General features: G+C 58.3%; 1 protein-coding gene and 1 non-coding gene across 6 annotated transcripts in view; both read right to left on the bottom strand.

Annotated features, from left to right (window-relative positions):
* Window positions 1-569: 569 nt before the first annotated feature.
* The window catches only part of AP1B1 (adaptor related protein complex 1 subunit beta 1), a 28,419-nt gene continuing 9,067 nt past the window's right edge, over window positions 570-19,921 (bottom strand). For 3 of the 5 annotated variants that reach the window (XM_074887485.1, XM_074887482.1, XM_074887483.1), the window contains exons 4-24: window positions 19,459-19,564; window positions 17,552-17,687; window positions 16,491-16,736; window positions 15,507-15,697; window positions 14,700-14,921; window positions 13,243-13,363; window positions 12,927-13,022; window positions 11,370-11,485; window positions 10,372-10,537; window positions 9,486-9,584; window positions 8,839-9,098; window positions 8,210-8,411; window positions 7,293-7,313; window positions 6,933-6,962; window positions 6,676-6,822; window positions 6,015-6,160; window positions 5,326-5,455; window positions 4,652-4,736; window positions 4,053-4,139; window positions 3,171-3,325; window positions 570-1,769 (exon numbers count right to left, since the gene is read on the bottom strand). In XM_074887485.1, coding sequence (XP_074743586.1) covers window positions 1,695-1,769; window positions 3,171-3,325; window positions 4,053-4,139; window positions 4,652-4,736; window positions 5,326-5,455; window positions 6,015-6,160; window positions 6,676-6,822; window positions 6,933-6,962; window positions 7,293-7,313; window positions 8,210-8,411; window positions 8,839-9,098; window positions 9,486-9,584; window positions 10,372-10,537; window positions 11,370-11,485; window positions 12,927-13,022; window positions 13,243-13,363; window positions 14,700-14,921; window positions 15,507-15,697; window positions 16,491-16,736; window positions 17,552-17,687; window positions 19,459-19,564 — 2,837 coding nt within the window. In that variant the 3' untranslated portion in view covers window positions 570-1,694. The remainder of the gene's footprint in view (window positions 1,770-3,170; window positions 3,326-4,052; window positions 4,140-4,651; window positions 4,737-5,325; window positions 5,456-6,014; window positions 6,161-6,675; window positions 6,823-6,932; window positions 6,963-7,292; window positions 7,314-8,209; window positions 8,412-8,838; window positions 9,099-9,485; window positions 9,585-10,371; window positions 10,538-11,369; window positions 11,486-12,926; window positions 13,023-13,242; window positions 13,364-14,699; window positions 14,922-15,506; window positions 15,698-16,490; window positions 16,737-17,551; window positions 17,688-19,458; window positions 19,565-19,921) is intronic. The other 2 variants (XM_074887486.1, XM_074887487.1) reach the window with 2 other exon arrangements.
* LOC141951490 (small nucleolar RNA SNORD125) lies at window positions 5,786-5,890 on the bottom strand. The gene has a single exon (XR_012631366.1). It is a non-coding gene; the product is annotated as a small nucleolar RNA SNORD125 (small nucleolar RNA).

Here is a 19,921-nt window from a genome sequence, read left to right as displayed (position 1 = left end):
CCTGGGAGCAGGGCTGATGTCCAGCCCCCCCAGAGTGGTGCCGGTGCCCCATGGGGTGTCCTGGAGCAGTGCCGGTACCCAGTGAGGTGCTTGGTGGGATGTCCCAGAGCAGGGCTCAGTGCTGGTGCTCATCCTCACTCAGCACCAGGGCCAGGACTGTCACCCCACAGGGACCAGCTGCAGCCCCTGGGAACCCTGCACTTGTCCCTGACCCCAGGAGGGGCTGGGGGGCTGGCACCGGGCACCACACACTGGTATGGGGCTGCTGAGACCTTGGGGGAGCCACCAGAGGCTCAGGCAGGAGCAGAGCACAGGGCCAAGAGCTGCTGCTCAACCTCCCTCAGGACCATCCTGTCCCTGCGAGGCTCCCAGCCCCGTTTCCCCTGGCCGCAGGCCCAGTGCCGGGCAATTTCCTGCTTCAGGCCTCACCGAGCCAAAGGCCATGGCCACCAGCCCCTGACAGGGCTTATCTCCTCCCTGTGAGGGCAGGGCACTGCCCCGAGGAAGCTCACAGCATCCTGCCTCCCTCGGGCTCCCCTGGGGTACCCCCCCCCCCCCCCACCAGCAGCTCCAGGGGCAGATGTCACCTTTATTCAACGTTCGCTTAAAACAAGTGAACATACAATATATTTATATTTCATATATTAGATATTTCCTGCACCGAACGCTTCTAGTTAGGGGTGACCCATGGCTTTATTTCTGGGGGAAGGGGGGAAAGGAGTAGTGTCACCATAGGGGAAGGTGGCATGTCCTCTCCAGCACCCATGGGTGACAGCGGGGAGCAGAGGGAGCCGTGGGGCTGGGGAGGGGGTCGGCCGCCCCAGCCTGGGGGGCAGAGGGGGGCGAGGGCAGCAGGAGTTGATGCTCAGAACCCTTCCAGCACCACTGCAGGGGCGGGATGGGGCAGGAAAAGCCCTTTTTTTTTTTTTTTTTTAAAAACTGCCTCAACTTTGAGATCCTTGAGCCCTTCTGGGACCTTTAGAGACCCTCTCCAAAGGGCTGGGGGCTCACCCACGGGTCCCCTGAACCAGGCGACAAAACAGGAGAGAGGCAGGAGCCAGGGAAGGAAGAAGCCAAAGCTGTGTCCCACTTGATCCCGGGTGCCCCAGGAGTCCCCAGGGCTCCCAGGGGAGCTGCAGCAAGAGCCACCCAAGCCCACGGCACTTTGGGCCCCAACCAGCACTAAAGAGGCTCAGAGTGATCCCGGGGGGGGGCAATTCCCAGAGCTGAGGAGTGCTGAACCCTTCACCAGACACCACCACAGGCAGACATGAGACCCAGCACCAGGGGGGAGGTGGATATTTGCAGGGTGGGGGGCACGCAGGGGAGGAGGAGAGCAGCCCCCTACGTGTGGTGGCTCGATAAAAAAAAAAAAAAAAAAAGCAGTCACAGGGAGCCAGAGGGTGAAAGAGGGCTCTTGACGGGGCAACATCAGCAAGGAGGACACTGCATCACTCACACACAGATTTCTACAGGGATGCAGGAACTGGCCGGGAAGCCCCTGCCCTCCTCCGCTCACCCCAGCCCCGCTGGAGAGAGGAGCACCGGCTCCATTTTCAGGGCCCCGGGGCTGGAGGGAGATGCCCAGGGGCTGGTTCCTTGGCAGGATGGAAAGGAGACATGCACACGGGTCCTGCCCCGCTTCCTCGGGCGGGAAAGGGCGGAGAGGAGGACAAAGGGGCTGTGGCAGCACCTTAGTTCTTCAGGATGGTTTCGTAGGCTTGGTAGATGTACTGGGACACCTCTGGCGCTCGGCATTTCAGGGACAACTGCAGGGAGAGAGAAGGAGAGGGGGTCATGGCACCTTGCCCCACACCAGTGGGCCACCAGTCCCAAAGCACAGAGCCCTGCATGCTGCAGCATCCCCCCCCACGGGGCAGCCTCAGCTCCTTATTTTCAGCTGGGTAAGATATTAAAAGGCACTGAGCCCCCAAACACCCTCCCCCAGGCTGCTGGTGCTCCCCCCACCCGGTTGAGGAGCAGAGACATCCACATGCAGCGCAGGCAGGGAGGGCAGGGGGGCAGGCAGATGCACACACACTTCATCTCTTGGGGTTTGATTCACTCCCTGTAGCTTGAGGGTGAACAGTTCCCCCCAAAGCATCTTCCTCTCCTAGGCAGTATGAGCCCCCTTCGGTTATTTGCTCAACGATTTAATATTAAATGACTCTGAACTCAATTAGTTCCTCAGCCCGCAGGCGAGCGGGGAGAGCTCAGCACAGGGGTGCTGAGCAGGGAATCCTCCAGGATAAGGATTTGCAGCTATTCTCACCCCACGTGAACCCAGGAGGGTGGTGGGAACACCCTGACCTTCCGAAGGGTTCACCTCCAACAAAGCTCCACTCTTGGCGCCGGCCTTGTGCCAGCCTTGCTGGGAGGGAGAGGCAAGAGGCACCAAAAGACAGGCAGGGCTGGCAGGGCAGCTGGCAGGCAGGTAAAAACATCAGGGGGAGAAATAACCAGGCAGCAGCCAGAGACAGCCCAAAGCTGGGGTAAAAACCAGTCTGCTAACCTCCAAATCCTGCAACAGCGGGCAGGCCGGCGAGGGCAGGCAGGCAGCAGGTATGGAGATACAGAGAGGTGAGTCAGGGTGACACAGCTCATCCCAACCCAAAGAAAACAGGCTGCGAGGAAGGTGGGGAAGGGCACGGGCCGGGGAAAGCAGGACATCGGGACAGCTCATGCCTGACACGAGGACAGATCTGTGCTCCGAGGCTGTTTGCACCTGCAGCTGGGCTGCCTGGCACACAGGCAGAGAGCCAGGGATGCCCCAAGAAGGGGATGGGGTTGGGGTTTTTATTTTAACGGAGATGTGTGGGTGGGCTGGGACCTCTCTGCTCCCTTTAGCTGCCACCACAGTGCCTCCCCAGTGTTAGGAGGGCAGCCCAGCAGAGACGGAGTGCTGCTGCAGAGTCCAACTGGCCAGCACAGGCTGTGTCTCACCCTCCTCGTGCGAGAGGGACACTGGGACTGGCACAGGGGAGGGAGCTGGCACCAACAGCAGCCGGGGGTGGGGGGTCCCACCACCACCACAGATGTGCCACAGGACCATCCAGCCCAACCCAAGCTCCGAGGGGAGAGCAGGGAAGGCAGGGCGGGCAGCAGGGTGGGCAGCAGCCTTGGCTTGGAGCCACCACGGGACCATCTCGGAGGCAGGGGAAGGAGCGTACCGTGAAGCTGGGATTGCTGGGCTGGATCCTGAGCTCTGCCAGCACCCAGATGCCGTTGGTGAGCTTCAGGGACTGGTAGAGCATGTCTTGGCCCTCCACATTCCTCTTGGCGATGGTGAAGATGTTGCTGCCTTGGAGCTTGCTGCTAACAGCATCTGTGTGGGAGGAGAGCGCTGCTGCGGGGCCTGCTCGGGGCAGGGCACTGGGCTGACCACCAGCTCCTGCCCCATCTCCTCCTCCTCCTCTCCCTCTCCCCCTCTTTACAATGCAGCACATCCAAAACCCGCCGTCCCCACACAGTGAGGAGAAGGGCTCTATTCAACCCGTCTCCCAGGTCCTCCCCAGGGAGCCCAGAGCTCAATTCACAAGCAGAGCCGCCCCGCTTGGCTCCACAAAGGTCAGCTCACTGCTGCCAGCGGGACTGAAAGGACTTGGCTGTCCCCACCCGGGCTTTGCATGTCCTGCTTGGCACCAGATCTCCTGGAGAAGGGGCTGGGGGAGCCTGGAGGCGCCAAGGAGCCTGGCCCTGGCTCCTGCCCACAGCTGCCTGTGAGCACGGGACCGCTGTCCTGCCCGCGGGTTGGCTGCTGCGAGGCTGGGCAGCCTCAGGGGTCATGATCCAGTTCAGCATCTCTGCACCGAGACTGATCCCAGGGTGGGCACAGCAACTATCCTGGCATCAGGGACATCCCTGCCGGGCAGAGAGTCTCTGAGGCTGCCAAGTTTCCACAACTAGCCAACAGCAAGTCCTGGAGATACAGGCTGGGCACAGGGGGAAGGAGCTCTCATGTCCCCACAGCCTGGGCTGGGCTAACTGGGATGAGCTGGTGACCAGCAGCCAGGGCGAGCTAAGCCAAGTCCTTCTGAAGGGTTTAGACTCACCTGCGTTGAGAGAACAGTCTTTGATCTGGAACTGGGCCTCGTTCTCATTGGCAATGTCCTTCCAAGTGGCCAGGAACATCTGCCGCTCTGCAGAGAGGAACGAAACCACCGCAGTGATGAAGCGACGAGATCAGCTGCCCCCCAAAGGAGGTACAACACAGGGGCCACGCTGCCACGTCATGGGTGGCTGAAGGGATCTCACACTGCGGCACTGCCACCCCCCCCAGCAGCTTCCCAAGACCAGTCTCACTCAGCCACAGGAAAGCTCCCCGCTTTGGGGGGGGGTCAGCAAGCTACGCTGGCTTGGGGAAGAGGCTGCTCAGTGCCAGAGAAGGCAAAATAAGCAGCAAGTGAAGCTCTCCCTGGCAGGGAGGAGTTAGAAGGCGGCTCAGGCCACCTCAGGCAGCCACAGCTTGGTCATGCTGGCATGGCAGTGTCCCCACCTGCAACTGCCAGGGGCACCTGGCTCCTCAGGGTCCCTGCTCTGTCCCCAGGGCTGGCAACACTGCCGGGAGGATTTCAGGGGCCGGGATGGCACCTACAGACTGGTGGCAGAAGTGCACCTTGCAGGAGGCACAGCCACCCACACCCCAACTCACCCATCTTCCCATCCTCCACGAAGAGGATGTGCAGAGGGTACAGGGTGCTGAAGTAGAAGACGTCAATGTTGTTTTTCACCGCAACCTGGATGAAAGGACATGGGGACATCAACACCTCCTCCAACCTCAGCAGCCGAGCGGTTCCCAAAGTGAGCATCCCCCCCATCCCAGCAATCCCTCTTGAGCCAGGTGTCACCCAGCAAGCATCAGAGGCAAGAGACTGGCAGCTGCCCGATGGCTCCTGGCCTCTCCAGCTCCTTTCTCCACACGCCAGAGCGCTCTCGGATGTCCCTAGGGCAGAGGGGAAACGGGGGAAGCTGCCGCGGCTGCACCCCCTCAGCCTTCTCTTCCAGCTCCCTCCTGGGAACCACAGCCCTGTCTCCAGCATCTCCCCCGGCGTGGGACACTGCAAGCAGATGCTCAGCCACGGCTCGGCTCTGCTGCTGTCAGCAAGGATCTTCCTCTAGAGAGGAAGCAGTCTGCCCGGAGCTGGATGTCAGACTGGAGTCAGACTGAGCTCCGACAGCAAAGATGATGAGCTGAGCCTTTCTTCTCGCCCAGTTCCTGCCATCACACCTCCCTCCAGCTCCCTCCTGAGGGAGCACACTCGCCCTGGGGCAGTCCCTGCCCCATCCCCAGCTCCCCAGGAGGGGAGACCCCCGGGCGTTCCCCACCTGGAGGTTGTTCAGAGGGTCCATCTTCATGACAGAGCCGACAGTGTTCAGCGGAAGGGAGATCTCCACGGACTGGTTGGGGGCAAGAGGCGCATGGACCTGGAGGGGAGCTGCTGGGGCCAGGCCGAAGCTGGGGGGACACCCGAGGAGGGCAGGGGGTCAAGGCAGGGGGCAGCAGATGATGGCAGAAGGCACTGCCCATCTGCTCTGGGCCAACCTTGGGACTCCCTCCCTTCCTCCACCCGGACCCCGGGAACACCCCAGCTCATCTTGCTGCCCCTGCACACTCCAAGACCCCACCCCTGGGCAGTAACAGGTAGCCCCAGAGGTTCCCCCCCTTCCTCCTAAACAGACTCACACCCATTTTTAGTGTTCCTGCATCATTCCCTTGTTGTGTCCTTTTGAAGGAAAAGGAAGTGTCAGTTCACCAGGACAAACAACAGGACAGCTGTCAGACCGCCAAGGAACAGCCTCTTCAGTCAACTTCTTAGAGGCTTTGGTTTGATGATCATCACCACCACAGCCATCAGAGAGAGAAGGGTCATCATGTGAAGCTGTTCCCAACCCTTGCAGCCACGTCACAGCCCCTTCCTCCCACCCTTTGCACGCAACCGCTCCCGCACTGAGCTCGGAGGCATCAGGCAGCACCCTCACCGTTCGCTGCTGACGCAGCCCAGGAGGGATCTCACCTGTTGCGGTTGAACTGGATGGCGAAGTCGGACATGACCTGCAGGGCTTTGTTCGTTAGCACGAGGTCCATGGAGATGGAGCCCACCTGTCGGCTGAAGGTGCCGGAGATCTCCAGCCCCTTGGCTTTCATGGCAGGGAGCCACACCTGGGATAAGGAGACAAGAAATCCTTAGGTTTTTACCCAAAGTGAACCTTTTGGTACTCTCCAGCCTGGCAGAGCCACGCAAGGGTGTTTGTAAACCTGTAGCATTTCACAGTCGGCAGAGGCACAGTCACCCTCATCCCAGCCAGGGCTGCGGGATGCTGCTGCCGCCAAGTCCTCCAAACCTCACCCTGCACCCCAGGAAACAGCGCAGCCCCAAAACCAGAGACGGGACCTGGCAGATCCCTGCTCTGCCCTCTGCTCAGAGCTCCATGCCACCCGGGGGAACATGCATTTGACCCCTGCCCCGCACCCCATGCCCAGGCAAGCGCTGTAATGTCCTCTCCACCTGCAAACCACCACCTTTGCTTGGCTTGCTACCACGCCAGGAAAAGGGAGGTTCATCTTCCACCTCCCCCCAGGAGGCTCTGCAGTGTGGAGCAGGCACAGGGGGGGTCTCTGCCCCCCCTTAATGCCACAGCCCTGAGCTTCACCAGCAGCTCGGCTGTCCCACTCACCGTTTTGGGTGCCACATAGGATCCTGACAGGGTCCCCACCCCACCGGTGAGGTCAAAGAGGTCTCCCAGGCCGCTGCCGAGGGGTGCCCCCAGGGTCGCGGGCACCGCAGTGCTGGGCGCTGGTGCGAAGGTGCCGCCGCCACCCATCTGCAGGGGACAAGGGAGCGGGTTACGGGGGGGCACCGCAGGGCGAGGGAGAGGAGGAAGAGGAAGATGCAGAGGGTGAGAGAGGGGTTCAGGCACGAGGGCACACTCACGGCAGGGCTGCCTCCCACATCGCTTCGCAGCTGCAAGAGAAGAAAGGGGCATCAGCAGGGGCAGGGGCCAGCGCGCCGAGGGCACAGGGGTCCCACAAAACACCCCATCAAGGGCACTCTCTAAAAGCATCAGAGTGGGCTAATGAGGGCCCAGAGTTGGTAGGGAGGGTCCAGCAGCTCCAGACCCCACGTGCCAGGAGCTGTTTGGGGGCCTGGCTGTCCCCAAAGGGAAGCGAGGTGTCACTGGGGCACTGAATGGGAGGGCTCGGGCTGCACGGGGGGAGCAGGGGCAGCCAGGGGTGGGCACGGGTGCTGGGGCTACGCATGGTCGAGAGGGCTAAAAAAAGGGCTGATCCATACCCCTTCCGACTCGTCCCCCATCTCCAAGCAGAAGCGGGCAAGACGGAGAGAAGAGCCAGCCACATGCAGAGACAAGCCAGGAGAGAAGAGACAAAAAACAGAGAGAGAGAAGAAGGGAAGGAGGAAAGAGAGGTTAGTCCTGCTGCACTGCCAACACGTCTGTGGCTGCCCTGGAGCCACGGGACAGAGCACGACCTGGGTCTCATCCCCGCACTCAGCACCAGCCCATTACCAAACCTGCGAGCCCACAGAGAGCCAGGGAGCTCACGGACCAGGAGAGGCAGCAGGCGAAGAACCAGCAACGCTGCCTCCCCTTGGGGGTATCTGCTGGGTTTTATGAGCAGTGGAGAAAACTCCAAACTCCTTTCCTCTGGGGAGCCGGGACCATCACCGGGGCAGGCAGTCCCAGCTAGGCAGAGGTTTTCATCCCTCCTCATCCTGCGGGCAAACTGCTTCTTGGTTTGCATTCCTGGGAGGACAACGTGTCACCTCCAGATCTCCCGGTGCAGGAGACACCCGTTAAAGCACCCCGTGGGCTGGGAGCGGGCATGTCTCTGCAGCAGCTTGGGGCACATCCCTGTTTCATGCAGGTGTGGTGTTCAGAGGGGGCCCCAGGAAGAGCTGTCACCCCTGCAGCACAGCACAGACAGTGGGAGCATCTACACAGACCTCAGGTATTGAGAGAAAAGGCGCTCAGGAGCACTAACCCCCTGCCCCACTGCAGCCATCTGATGACAAGATAAATTAGGGTGCAGTGCCCCTCTGTCTTCACCAGCTGTAGAAGGAAAGGACTAGCCCAAACGTCTCTGGACAGGCAAATCCATCCCATCCCCAGGAGCTCCAGACAGGAGCCAGCATCAAACCCAGCACGATGCCACCAGGGTGTCGGGGAAGGAGTGCGCGGGGCTGTGACGTACCAGGCTGTCCAAGCCACCTCCGAGGAGGTCCACGGCACCCATCTGCACGGAGGAGGTGGCGAGGGGAGGCCCGCTCACCGGCGGGCCCAGGTCCAGGTTCAGCAGGTCACCCAGCAGGTCACCCTGAGTGGGGATGACAGCCGGCTGCTCCGCCGCCTGCACACCCGAGGGGGCTGTGTCGGGGCTCTCGGCGCTCTCACTCCTAGAGGGAATGGCAAGGGAAAGACATGAGAGGCTGAGGAGCTCCGGCTGAGCCAACAGGTCCTGCTGGAGACACCAGTTCACCCAGCTGGGCTTTGCAGTGAGCGTTCAAGAGACACTCCATCCCGGCACGGCTCCCAACGCTTCAACACATTGAGATCACCTTCCACTTAGGTCTGAGATCACTCCTCAGCCTTGCAAGGACAGTATTGAATCCGTACAGCCCTGCTCCTACAGGCAAATCTCCCCTGAGGGAGGGGGAGCCTCAGCTCAGCTCCGAGCACAGCGGACACAGCCAGCTCTGCACAGTGCTGCGTGCAGCCACGGCAGCCCCGCAGCCCCTCAGTTCAGCATCCGACCTGCCCATCGCAGGGATCCAGTCGTGGAAGTCACTGCGTGGAGCAGGGAGTCACCCCGGAGATACTCACGAGCCCGTTCGCGGGGGCAAGCTCTTGTGCACGACCCCTCTGCTCCCCTCCACGAAGGCGCTGGGAGGTTTGTGATAGACGGAGGCCAGCGTCCCGATGTAGCAGATCAGCTCGTCCAGGAGCGTCGGCTCGATCAGGTCCGTCTCCTCGGAGATGAGGGGTTTCTCCGCCAGCACCACCTCCTTGGCGGCCACGGGGTCGGTGGAGAGCAGGCGCCAGTAGATGTAGCCACGGTCCCGCAGGTCGGGGTTGTCGGAGTCCTTCGGGAAGCATGGGGGGTTAGTGCCGAAACCGTCGGGCAGGGGAAGCTGCGGCTACTACAGAGCGACTCAGAGCATCTTGGCCCCATCTAAGTCTTGCTGTAGTATTAAGAGGGATTACGGGGATAAAAGTTAAAGCTATTTATGTCACACCTCTGCTGTACAGAGGCTACACTGCTTTGCTACACCAGCCTTAGCAGGGAAACAGCACATGTCCCCTGTGCTACAGGAGACTGTACCCTCACTCCCCAGGACTTTAACTATCAGCTTTTTCAGAATTAAGCTCCAATTATCTGCCTCCTGCCACGGGCGCTGCATTACCAAGCCATTCCCGCTGCCTTGAGGGGGATGGCGAAGCTCTTCCCTCGCGCAGAAGCTGTTACCCACCTGCGTGGCCAAGCTCAGCACCTGCTGCACCAGCTCCTGCGTCTCGGTGGGCTTCTTCAGAAATAGCTTCACGATGGCCGTCAGCAGCTGCAGCTGGACCTGCGGGCAGAGGAGCAGGGTTCGGGACAGACAGATCACACCATTTTTGTGCAGCCAGGCCTGCAGCCCCTTTTCAAGCTGATTACAACACCCTCAGCCCAAAGCCACAGGCTGACACAGAGGTTACTGGGCAAGATCTTGGGACCAGGTTACATGGTCCCACAAGGACGAAGGCCAGAGCATCCTCTGACTTTTATGAGGATAAGCAGCAGTGATTCACCTCCAACAGTCCCTTTAGACCTGAGACAGGGCAGATGGGATCACGAGCTTTGTTATTTGCATTTATAGACCTTCCCCGTTCACCACGACTTAGTTTCACAGTGTTTTGCACAGCAGGGTTCTAAGAAGTTTCCACAGATGGAAACCCCCGACAATTCCACAGGAAAACCACTGGCCTCAGCTGCCCTGGCAGAAGGGGGAGGCACAGTTCCCTCTGCTCATTTCAGATGTCTGACTCCATTTTCCAGCTCCAAAAGGCTGATCCTGTCCTGCCACAGAGGAATGACCAGGGGACCACCTGGTTCCTCCCAACTATTAAGGAGGGAAAGGGACTTGGGACACCACCAAGGTGGCATTTCATGGGCCACGTTCTACACCCAAAGCTGCTGTGGGACACCACTGCCCCAGGCACCTGCAAGAAAAACACCTTCACGATCCTGCTAGAGCAAATTGCTTTGTTACACTCTGATTAGCACAAGCTTTGTCACAGTGTCACCCCTCAACCAGCTGGTCCTGCTGGCTGTCAGACACCCCCATCGCATGGCGGGCTGCCCCCGTCCCACCGCACCTGGGTGCTCTCATCATGGAAGCCCTCCAGGAAGCTCTCCAGCAGCTCGTCAGCGTTGTCGATCCGCTCGGCGTACTCTCCCACGATCCAGATCATGGCAGCCCGGGCCTCGGGCTCGTCCAGGGAGTCGAGGTTCTCGCAAAGGGTGGCGATCACGCTCTCGTACCTTCCCGAGGACACAGGTTCATTGAAAGCAAGAAACCCAAGTCCTAGCTCTGGTCTAACTCCAAACCACATCCCACCGCCCTCAGCAGAACCAGGACATTGCTGAGGGCATCAGCAAGAGCCCCTGCCACCTGCCTGGGCCTGTCCCCTCTCCTAGGGCTGTGGCACAGCATGACACTGCCCACACTGATCCCTCCTCAGTCCCAGAGCACACTCCCATGTCCACCAGCCCTGCTGCTGAATTAACTTTTCAGCCCCACTCATCTGGTCTCCCTCCTGTCTGCAGCAGCCCTGAGTCGCTGGCTATTTGTGCAGAGTTCCTGTTTGTTACTAATTCAGTTCATTAGCATTTATTACCACTATTAGTACACGACTTCCTGATCACGCAGTTGCCTATTCATCCCGGCTCAGCTGGAACACTTCCCTCTCCACCATCAGGAGCGCCGAGTTAAGAGCCAGAGATGGTTTATGCTGCCGCAAAGGACATCAGAGTCTCTGGCAGCTCCTGTTCTTTTGGGTGTCTGGACCTGGGACAGCCACTGTGGGGCTGGGGATGTTACCAGGGCTGGGACCAGCTTTCCTGCCCCCAGCTACCCTCTTGGGGCAGCACTAATCAGTGATCACTACCCTGACTGGCAAAAAACCCAAAGCCAACTTCAGCACAGGGAGGCTCCAGGTGGCTTCAGCACTGACCAGCCCACCAGGAGGGAGCAGCAGCCCGTCCCTCACCCATGCCTGGGTCTTTGCAGGGCCCCCCCCCAGCACAGAGGGTGTCATCTAGGACCAGGCACATCCACCCAAGGCCCCAAGGCTCACGAGCAGCTGCCACACACTTGTTGGGGTACTTGCGGAAGATGTCCTTGATGACGACGATGGCCTCCTGCACCACGTAGTTGACTTTGGTCTGGATGAGGTCGAGCAGGGTGCTGACACAGCGCTCGGCTGATTGCTGTCGGAGGGACTTGGTCAGTCAAGCAGCGATCACAGAATCACACAGAATCATTCAGGTTGGAAAAGACCCTTGGGATCATCGAGTCCAACCCTCAGCCCGACTCTACAAAGTTCTCCCCTACCCCACATCCCCCAACAGCTCATCCAAACGACCCTTAAACACACCCAGGGATGGGGACTCCACCCCCTCCCTGGGCAGCCTATTCCACTCTCTGACCACTCTTTCTATGAAAAGTTTTTTCCTCATGTCCAGTCTGAACCTCCCCTGTTGCAGTTTAAAGCCGTTCACTCTTGTTCTGTCACTAATTCCCTGGGAGAAGAGACCAGCACCAACCTCTCCACAACGTCCTTTCAGGGAGCTGTAGAGAGTGATGAGGTCTCCCCTCAGCCTTCTCTTCCTAAAACTGAACAGTCCCAGCTAATGCTCTTATGTTCCCATCCCAAAGCCTCTGCTGCTCTGCCAACACCCCCTCTTTGCTGCCTTATCCCCTCCATACCTCCCTCAAACCCAACCTGGACCAGAATGGTGGACACACAAGTGTGGTCTCCCCTTCCCATCCAGGTCTGGTTCCTCCTCATCCCCCTTGCACGCTCACAGAGCCTCCTCTCCCTGCTCCCATGGGATGCATTTCAGGCCACTGGGTGCAGGAGCGCAGCAGCAAGCACAGACCTCAGCCTGCCGGGGCAGCAGCATCTTGTACCTTGCCTTAGTTTGGATCTGCAGAGCCACAGGGCTCAGCATTAGAGAGGGAAAACCAGAGCTAATGCCATGGCAATAAATCCCCTGGGAGAGGCCGGCTGGACTGCAGAGGGGAGGGATCGATCTAATGGCAGAGCCAGGCCAGCTCAGCTGCCAGTGGGAGGCAAACCCTGAGCCAGCTCCAGCACATCTCCTGCCTCTCACCAGTGCCCAGCTCGCCGGTGCCGAGCCGTTTGTCTCATGATTGAGGACGCTCTGCAGTAAACCCAGTGCAGCATCAGCTGCCTCAAAGCTACACCACCTTGCCTGTGAGCCTGCCTGCACCCGGGCCACAGCAAGGTTTTGAATAATCCCCTTCTTCAAATTACTCCTGAGGCCCTCGGTAAGGGATTAGCTCCCTCCCAGCCCCCAATGCAGTCCCTGAACAAGCCACTTGGCTCATCCACCGCATTAAGACATCAGGCACAGCTGCAGGCAGCTGGGTCTGCAACGGAGCACGGGGCAGGGCTCTGACAACAGCTCCAGTGCAAAGGGTTAAGGGGATGAAATACCCTCCTTACCCCCAGAACTTTCCCCACGGAACAACTGTGGCTCATCCCCAGGCCCAGGAAGGCTCTAGCTCGTCGGGACGGTGTTAACTCCTGGGGTGAGATGATCTCCAGCTCATCCAACACGTGCTGGAGAGCGACGCCTTGCCTAACCACAGCTGCCAGTGGGACCGAAGCAATGCAGCCCTCACCTCCACCTTGATGGCACAGCGGCCGATGGCTCGAACCGCCTTCCTTACGAAATCCACGTCCACCTCCGTGGCGTACTCCTTCAGCTCTGCCAGCACCTGCCGAAGGGGACAAGACAGTGAGAGCCCAGCTCCAAGAGAAGCCACCAGAAAAGCAGGGCAGTGACCCAGCAGCAGCAGACCGGGTGGTATAGCTGCTCCTGTCCGCATCCTGCAAAGCCAGGTCTGGGATTTCTCGGGCAAATCCCCTCCCGGCAGGGCTGGAGCCCCCTGAATGCCCCCCTCGGTGCCCACCCAACAGAGTCTGGCAGACCCTGACCTGAGCAATGTTGGCCTGGGAAGCCAGGCGGATCATGATGTCCAGCTTCTCCAGTTTGACGTAGATGGGGTCGTTGTATTTCACAAAGAACACCTTCATCTCGTGCTTCAGGATCTCAGGCCTGGAGGACAATGAGGCAGTGATGAAGGCAGACACACGCTGCTTCGCTTTGACCACAAAGAGAAACCATGGTTTTCTCCAGAGCTTTCTGGACACCCAATACTACTATCAGATGATTTCTCTAGTGGCAGAAGCAAGATCTGAGCTCTGCTCCCACCTCCAGGCTCTGACCCTGACCAGGAAACAAAGCGGTGCAGAAAGGGAGTTGTGCTCCCCAGAAAGCTGCGTGCCGGTCAGGAAATGGATGGGGATTCATTTGCCTGACCCTGCAGCCAGCTAATTCCCAGAGTCAGTGCTAATTCATTACTCCATTAGCCAGCTCCAAGCATGAATCATCACTCCCTGGCCAAGGCCAGTGAGGGCCTGAGGACACCAGAGACATAAGCTGAGGAAACCTGGATCTGGAGAGTGAGCAGCTCTGAGCCAGGAGGACGAGGCTCCTTGGCCACAAGCACAAGGTTTGGGGGTCCAAGATACTGTGATTATCCCCCAGGACTCTGTCCCTGAGCTCCCCTTTGCTGGCACACAGGGGACAGAGCACAACCTTGCCGCAAACGAAGACCAGATGCAAGGCAACAGGGGATGTTCATCTTGCCAAGGTTGGAAGGGATGTCTTGCAGGGAGTAGGGATGAAAACCCAGACCCCAGGGCTAGGCTGGACCTTTCTCACCAGATCATCCTCTCTCTAAGCTGGGAAAGAGATAGGCCAGGTCCAGCTCCAAGGAGCCAACCTGCCTTCCACGTTCCTGCTCCCAGGGACACTAATTGCTTTCCACTTCTCCCAGAAATTGCTGCTATTTTTAATAGACAACCATGGCGATAACTGGTAGGACGACAAATCATCTGATCGGGGCTGTCACTGTGGAGCATGGCTCTCCAGCTGGCCAGTTCTGCTCGGGGCACACGTGTGGGGCCTCGGACACCTCCTGCCCACCAGCAATTTTAGATCAGCAAAGGGACAAAAGGACTCTCAGCACTTATTCAAAGAGGAAAACTGCATAAAACAAGCTGGTATCAGAAAAATTCCTCACTAGACATTTAATGACCAAAGTCTCAGCTTTTAGCATTTCCATCATTTGTTCCCCCAAATAAATAATAAATTAAAATAAAATCCTCCTGGAGATCCCAGCTTAGCTCCCTGCTCATTGCCTCACCTGACCCTCTGTGCTCAGCCCTTGAATTTTAAATAACAGAAGAAAAAACCCATACGAGGAGTTGTGTCAGCAAAGCCCTGACACTGCTGCAGTCAGAGGGTTTGACGCACTGGGAAGCGGCACCCGTAGAGAAGAAGGAAAGCCCGAGCCAGGCTGTCCCCCCTGCCACGCCAGGGCACCCACCTTTTCTGCACAATGAGGTTGATGTTGCGGAGAGCCACATACTGCAGCTCGGGCTCTGCAGAGAGCAGAGTGACCAGCGGCGGGGCCAGCTTCTTTAGCAGCGTGCCATAATAATCCAGGTCCTTCGACAGCATCTCCATGAACTTCATCAGCACCTTCACCGCCGAGAGCACCACCGCCGAGTTGGCGTGGGACAGCCGGGGCGTCACCCGCTCGCAAATGCTGGAGGTGTTGGGGGGTGAAAGGGAAGGAGAAGGGAAAGAAAGCAATAACATCCTGTCTCCCTGCTTAAATATTGCTGCCAGTACTGATGAAGAAGAACAAGGCGCTGGCAGAGTTTGCAGCAGGACAGCTGAGTAGCATTCGAGACCTTCCCACGATGCTGAACTGGCTCTTAAAGGCCCTGATGAAGGTTATTTCCCAACCTCTGCCAAACCCTATTGCAGTGACCCCCTTTCAGAGCTCCCTAGTGCCTGTCATCCCTTGCTGCACGGTAAGGCCACATTTTGAAGCAGCTTGAGAAGCACAATCCCTGTGCCAGCACAGGGACAGGGCTCACCACAGGACCACGGCGGTCTCCAGATGGCTGTGCCCAAAGCACGGTGACCAGCAGATGCCCACTGTCCCACCTCCTGCAGCAGGATTCCGAGGGTCAGGAGGATGAAGATGCCTCTTAGAGGAGAAGGGGCAGCCTCAGGCCCTTCAGTCCATACCTGCCTGTCCCCCTCCCTGTTCCAGCCCCTCTCTGGCCAGTCTGTGGTGCCTCAAAGGCAGTGCTGTCCCAGCAGTCCCCAGAGTCTCCCTCACCTCTGGGCTTCCCGGTCATCCTTGGGCATGTAGTTTGCCAGGCAGTCCAGGATGAAGATCTGTCCCCACTCAGTGCACTCGTTCAGGGCCGTGAGCAGCTTGTTGATGGACTGGGGGTTGAGGTCCAGGAGGTTACTGCTTGGGTGAGACTCTGCTATTTCTGAGAGAGCCGCTACCGCATTGGCCACTACCTGCCAGAGGGGACAGGACACGTGTTTGGTGACACCAAATGTGGTTCAACAGCCTGGGGGAAAACTGGTGCAAGCTGCACCCTCAGTATCGGCATCCCAGTGACATCTGGGCACCAGCTTCTCCTCTCCACCAGCTGATCCTCAGGAGATGAGCAATCACCACCAGCACAGTCCCACCACCCACACCACATCTCCAACGGTTTGCACATGTTCAGCGGGAGTCAGCCTTGGCCCCATGCCCGGTGCAGAGGAACCTGCTCTCTCTCCCCTTCCCCGGGCAGCTCTGCGGAGCCCCAGCGCTTTCTGCAGCAGCTCCTGGGCTCACTGCTGAAGAGCAGCAAAGGCTGGTGGAAGAGAAACGCTGGGAAAAGCAGGCTTTAAAGTTTCTCATGCCTGGGGAAAGGCAGGGAGACTAGTGCTGGCCAAAGCCCAGCTGCTAGGAAAGCCTCACTGGTGGCAAAAGCCACTGGCTATGTGGTATCAGAGCTAAGCATCAGCTCCCCTCTGCCACCATCCCCTGCTCTGAGCTGGTTGGGGCAGCCTCCTCCCCACTGGGAACAGACTAATAATGCACTGGCAAGGAATCGGAGAAACCTTCCATCCAGGAAACAGAGTTACAGGGCAAGGAACACAGCCTGCAGCCCTCAGAAACAAGCTGTCCCCAGAAATGGCCTGTTAAGCACCAAAAAGAGAGTGAATGGGAACACAGGAGGAATGGAGTCAGTGTGTGAAGATGGAGAGCATTTACTGCCATTCGGATGAAGAGAGGATCGAGAAGGCAAAAAATAATCACCATGGGGTTGGAGTCTGAGATGAGGTCTTTAAGGGTGTCCAGGAAGCCCTGGTCCTCCACCAGCTGGGCATTGATGTCGTGGAGCTTTGCCACGCAGACGGCTGCTGTCTTGCGCACGTAAGGGTCCTCGTCCTTCAGGCACTTCCGCAGGGGCTCGCAGAGATACTCCGTTATCTTGTCCACGCGGATGCAGCCCATGGTCCGCACAGCCAGAGCCCGGATCAGAGGGTTTGGGTCCTCACAGTCCTGCGAGGATGACAGGGGGAGGTTAGATAGCCTGGGCCACTGCTCCTCGAATCACAGGCATCAGCTGTGGCTTCAGGACCCTTGTTCTTGTTTGGGTACCTGAAGTCTAGAGGTTTTAACACTCAGTTCTCAAGAACAAGACACCCACGAGAGAGGTTTGATCTCTTGTTCTGCAATCTGACACCCACAGAGTTTTAACACCCTCAGTTCTCACTCCAAACACACCTCCAGGAATCTGATGTCTTCATCACTTACAGCACGTACCTGAAGTCAGCTGCCACCCTGCAGAACGGCCCCCTGACCTGGGAAACGCATCTATCAGGTTTATTGCGTGGGTTTTTTTTTCTTCCTAAAAAGCCAAAACTCCCTCTAAGGCCCACCAAGCCTCTTCACAAAGTGATGTGGCAATATGTTGGCTCTTAAGAAACATGCTCTTCAGTTCCCAACTCTAACTGGAAGATCACGAGGGCCTTCTCAGCTGCAGAGACTTCAGCACGTAAGCTCACATGACAGCAGTTTGATCACAGGAGCTGCCCACAACCAAAGCTCCACTGACAGAGCAAGTGGCACAGTACAGCTGCCAAAAAATTTTTTTTCTTCTGCATTACTGGACAAATTTGCTTAGTTATGTAGATCTAGGGGAGCCCCTGCTCCTGAAGACAGAGGTTTTGGAAACCTGCCCACATTCCCTTCTTTGGAGCGGGGTACACAGCAGCTTAGCGTGGTGGCCTTGCAGGACAGCGGGGATGCACGTGGAGGGCTGAACTGACCCGCTGCAGCGTGCGGCTCTCCGGCACGCAAGCCTCTCCTCTCACCTTCACGAAGGTGTTGACGGCCATGATGGCCATGTCCGGCTGGCTCTTGGCGTAGTTCATCAGGTAGAGGTAGACCAGCTTCTTCAGCTCCAGGTTGTCTGTCTGCATGCAGTTCACCACGTCCGGGAAGAGAGCGCTGCAACACAAAGCACCTCTGTGAAGGCAGGATACGGCCATGCTGCTGAGTCTGGGGAAGGAGATGCCTCCGGGACTCCACGCTTCCCCAGGCGCGTGGCCATCCCCTTCCCATAGCTCAACCCACTCCCAAAGCCACAACTCTCCCAGGACCTGAGCCCACCCTGCAGCAGATGTGGCTAAATCACCGATCCCCGGCGGGTTTTCTTTATGGATCTGTATTAAGAGCAGCCCAAAACAGCCCCTCATGGGCTGAAATTGAGCTCTCCCACATGGCTCTGCTGTATCCCAGCTCCAGTGCGTGTCCACTGGCCCGGCAGAAGGTGCAACATCACCCAGCCGTCACGGGACAGTGCGAAAGCCTCCGGCACCTGTGAGAGGACGTGGGAGACGAGCCGTTTCCCCCATCGCCTCTACACAATCCCTCCCACACAGCCCTACCAAAGCCATCCTCTGCTTTTGCGGACGTTAAACCTGTCCTGCTGCAAACCACTGAGTGCTCACCCCACGTCCTACACGACAAACATCACGTTAGAGACGTAAACACCCAGGACTGGGTGTACAGAACAGCCCCGCTCCCCCGGGTGAGCCCTGCAGCACAACGATGCTCTGCTAGGACGGAGCAGAGTGCCAAGCTGCCTGCATGGAGCTGGGGGCTTCCCCTTCCCAAACGCCCTAGAGCTGCGGGATGCCAGAGATGCTGTTTAACCACAGATAATAAAACCAGACCAATTAGACTATTAAACCACCTTAGGAGAGGCAATCAAGATCAAAGGGCTAATGTGGGAGTTATCCCTTGGCTCCTGGAAGCTTCTCCGCCACCACAAACCCAGCCATCACTTACAGGATCAAGCCCAGGGCCCCGAGCCCGGGGTACTGTGCTTTGCTAGTTCTCTCACAGAGCTCCTGCTGCTGGCAGAGCGGCAACCCACCTCAGCTGCTCTCACCGCAGGCAAAACCAGGCTCTCCTGGCACCTCCCAAGGAGGGGAGAACTTAATAAACAGCCTAAAATACACACACACCCCCCAAGAAAAAAAAAGCTGCCATAGCCAATATTCCCTTTCCAATCGATGTAGCTTTGACCAGCCTCAGGCATGTCCCTGCCATGTCCAGGCCCATCTTCTCCACGGTGGCCCCAAGACAGAGCTTTACCTGCTGCTGCGAGTGCTCTGGGAGCCGGGGACATGCCAGTTTACCAAACACACAGCCTAGACCACAGCTTTTCTCCATCTACTCTCAAATACAACCATGAAAAGCAAAACGCTGATGTTTGCAATGCCAAGGGTGTGCGGAGACAGGTCTGTGTGGGGAGGAGGGGACACAAGGGCCACGTGCTGCTCGGTCAGGCAGATAAAGGAGAAGAGGGAAAACAGCTGCCCGACCTTTTGGACTGGAGTGGCTGCAAAAGGCTTATCAGCACTGACCCTCTGCCATAACGGCTCAGAGGAGGTTTCTGCTTGTTTTCAGTAACACTTGAAGGAAGTGGCAATAATCCCAACAAACTTATCTGGCAGCCAGACCAATCCTCTTTTAGTCAGATTACTACCAAAGCCAGGCAAGCCCCCACCTGCCAGACGGCCACGCTTACACAAACCTTTTTCCTCCCATAGCAGGAGGTATAACTGCAGCCAGGAGCTCGCTCTGTCCTCCCCCCTGCCCCGAGACAAAAACCCCTCAGAGGCAACAGGGGAAAACGGGAGCCCACGAGCCATCCGGGCACCCTCCCGGCATGGTTTGGCCTGGGCACTCCCAGCACAGCACCGTCACTCACCTGACATCTTTGCCGACAGTCATGGATGCTATCACCTTCTTGACAGCCTCCTTCTTCTTCTCTTTCTTGTCACTGTTCAGTTCAGCTTTCAGCTCAAATATCTCCCCTGGAGGAAGGGGAAAAGGGGGAGCTTAGGGGTTAAAGGATGGGGCACCCACCCCTTCACTGGGTGGTGCTCCCAGGGGAGGGCGAGCACCGCTCCCACGTGCTGTGTGATGGGGCTCCTTTGCCACCCCGGGTGCTTCGAGGTGCCAGGAGCTGGAAAGGGGGATTTAACTTCCCAAATGTCTCACTAAGGGCCAGGGCAGCTCTGGGGGCTCAGCTCTTTTCTGTGGAAATGGAGATGAGCATGCTAGTGCACCCCTGCAGCTCCTCCAGCCCCACAAGAGCCCCAGAGGGCTTTAAGGACCAGAGACACCACCCGAGTGACGAGCACCCCACACCCCAAGCACAGGACACAGGG

The sequence above is a fragment of the Strix uralensis genome, chromosome 17 (assembly GCF_047716275.1).
Source record: "Strix uralensis isolate ZFMK-TIS-50842 chromosome 17, bStrUra1, whole genome shotgun sequence".
Classification (NCBI taxonomy): domain Eukaryota; kingdom Metazoa; phylum Chordata; class Aves; order Strigiformes; family Strigidae; genus Strix; species Strix uralensis.
Note: the sequence above shows the minus strand (reverse complement) of the source record. Positions and strands in the feature narration are given on the sequence as shown.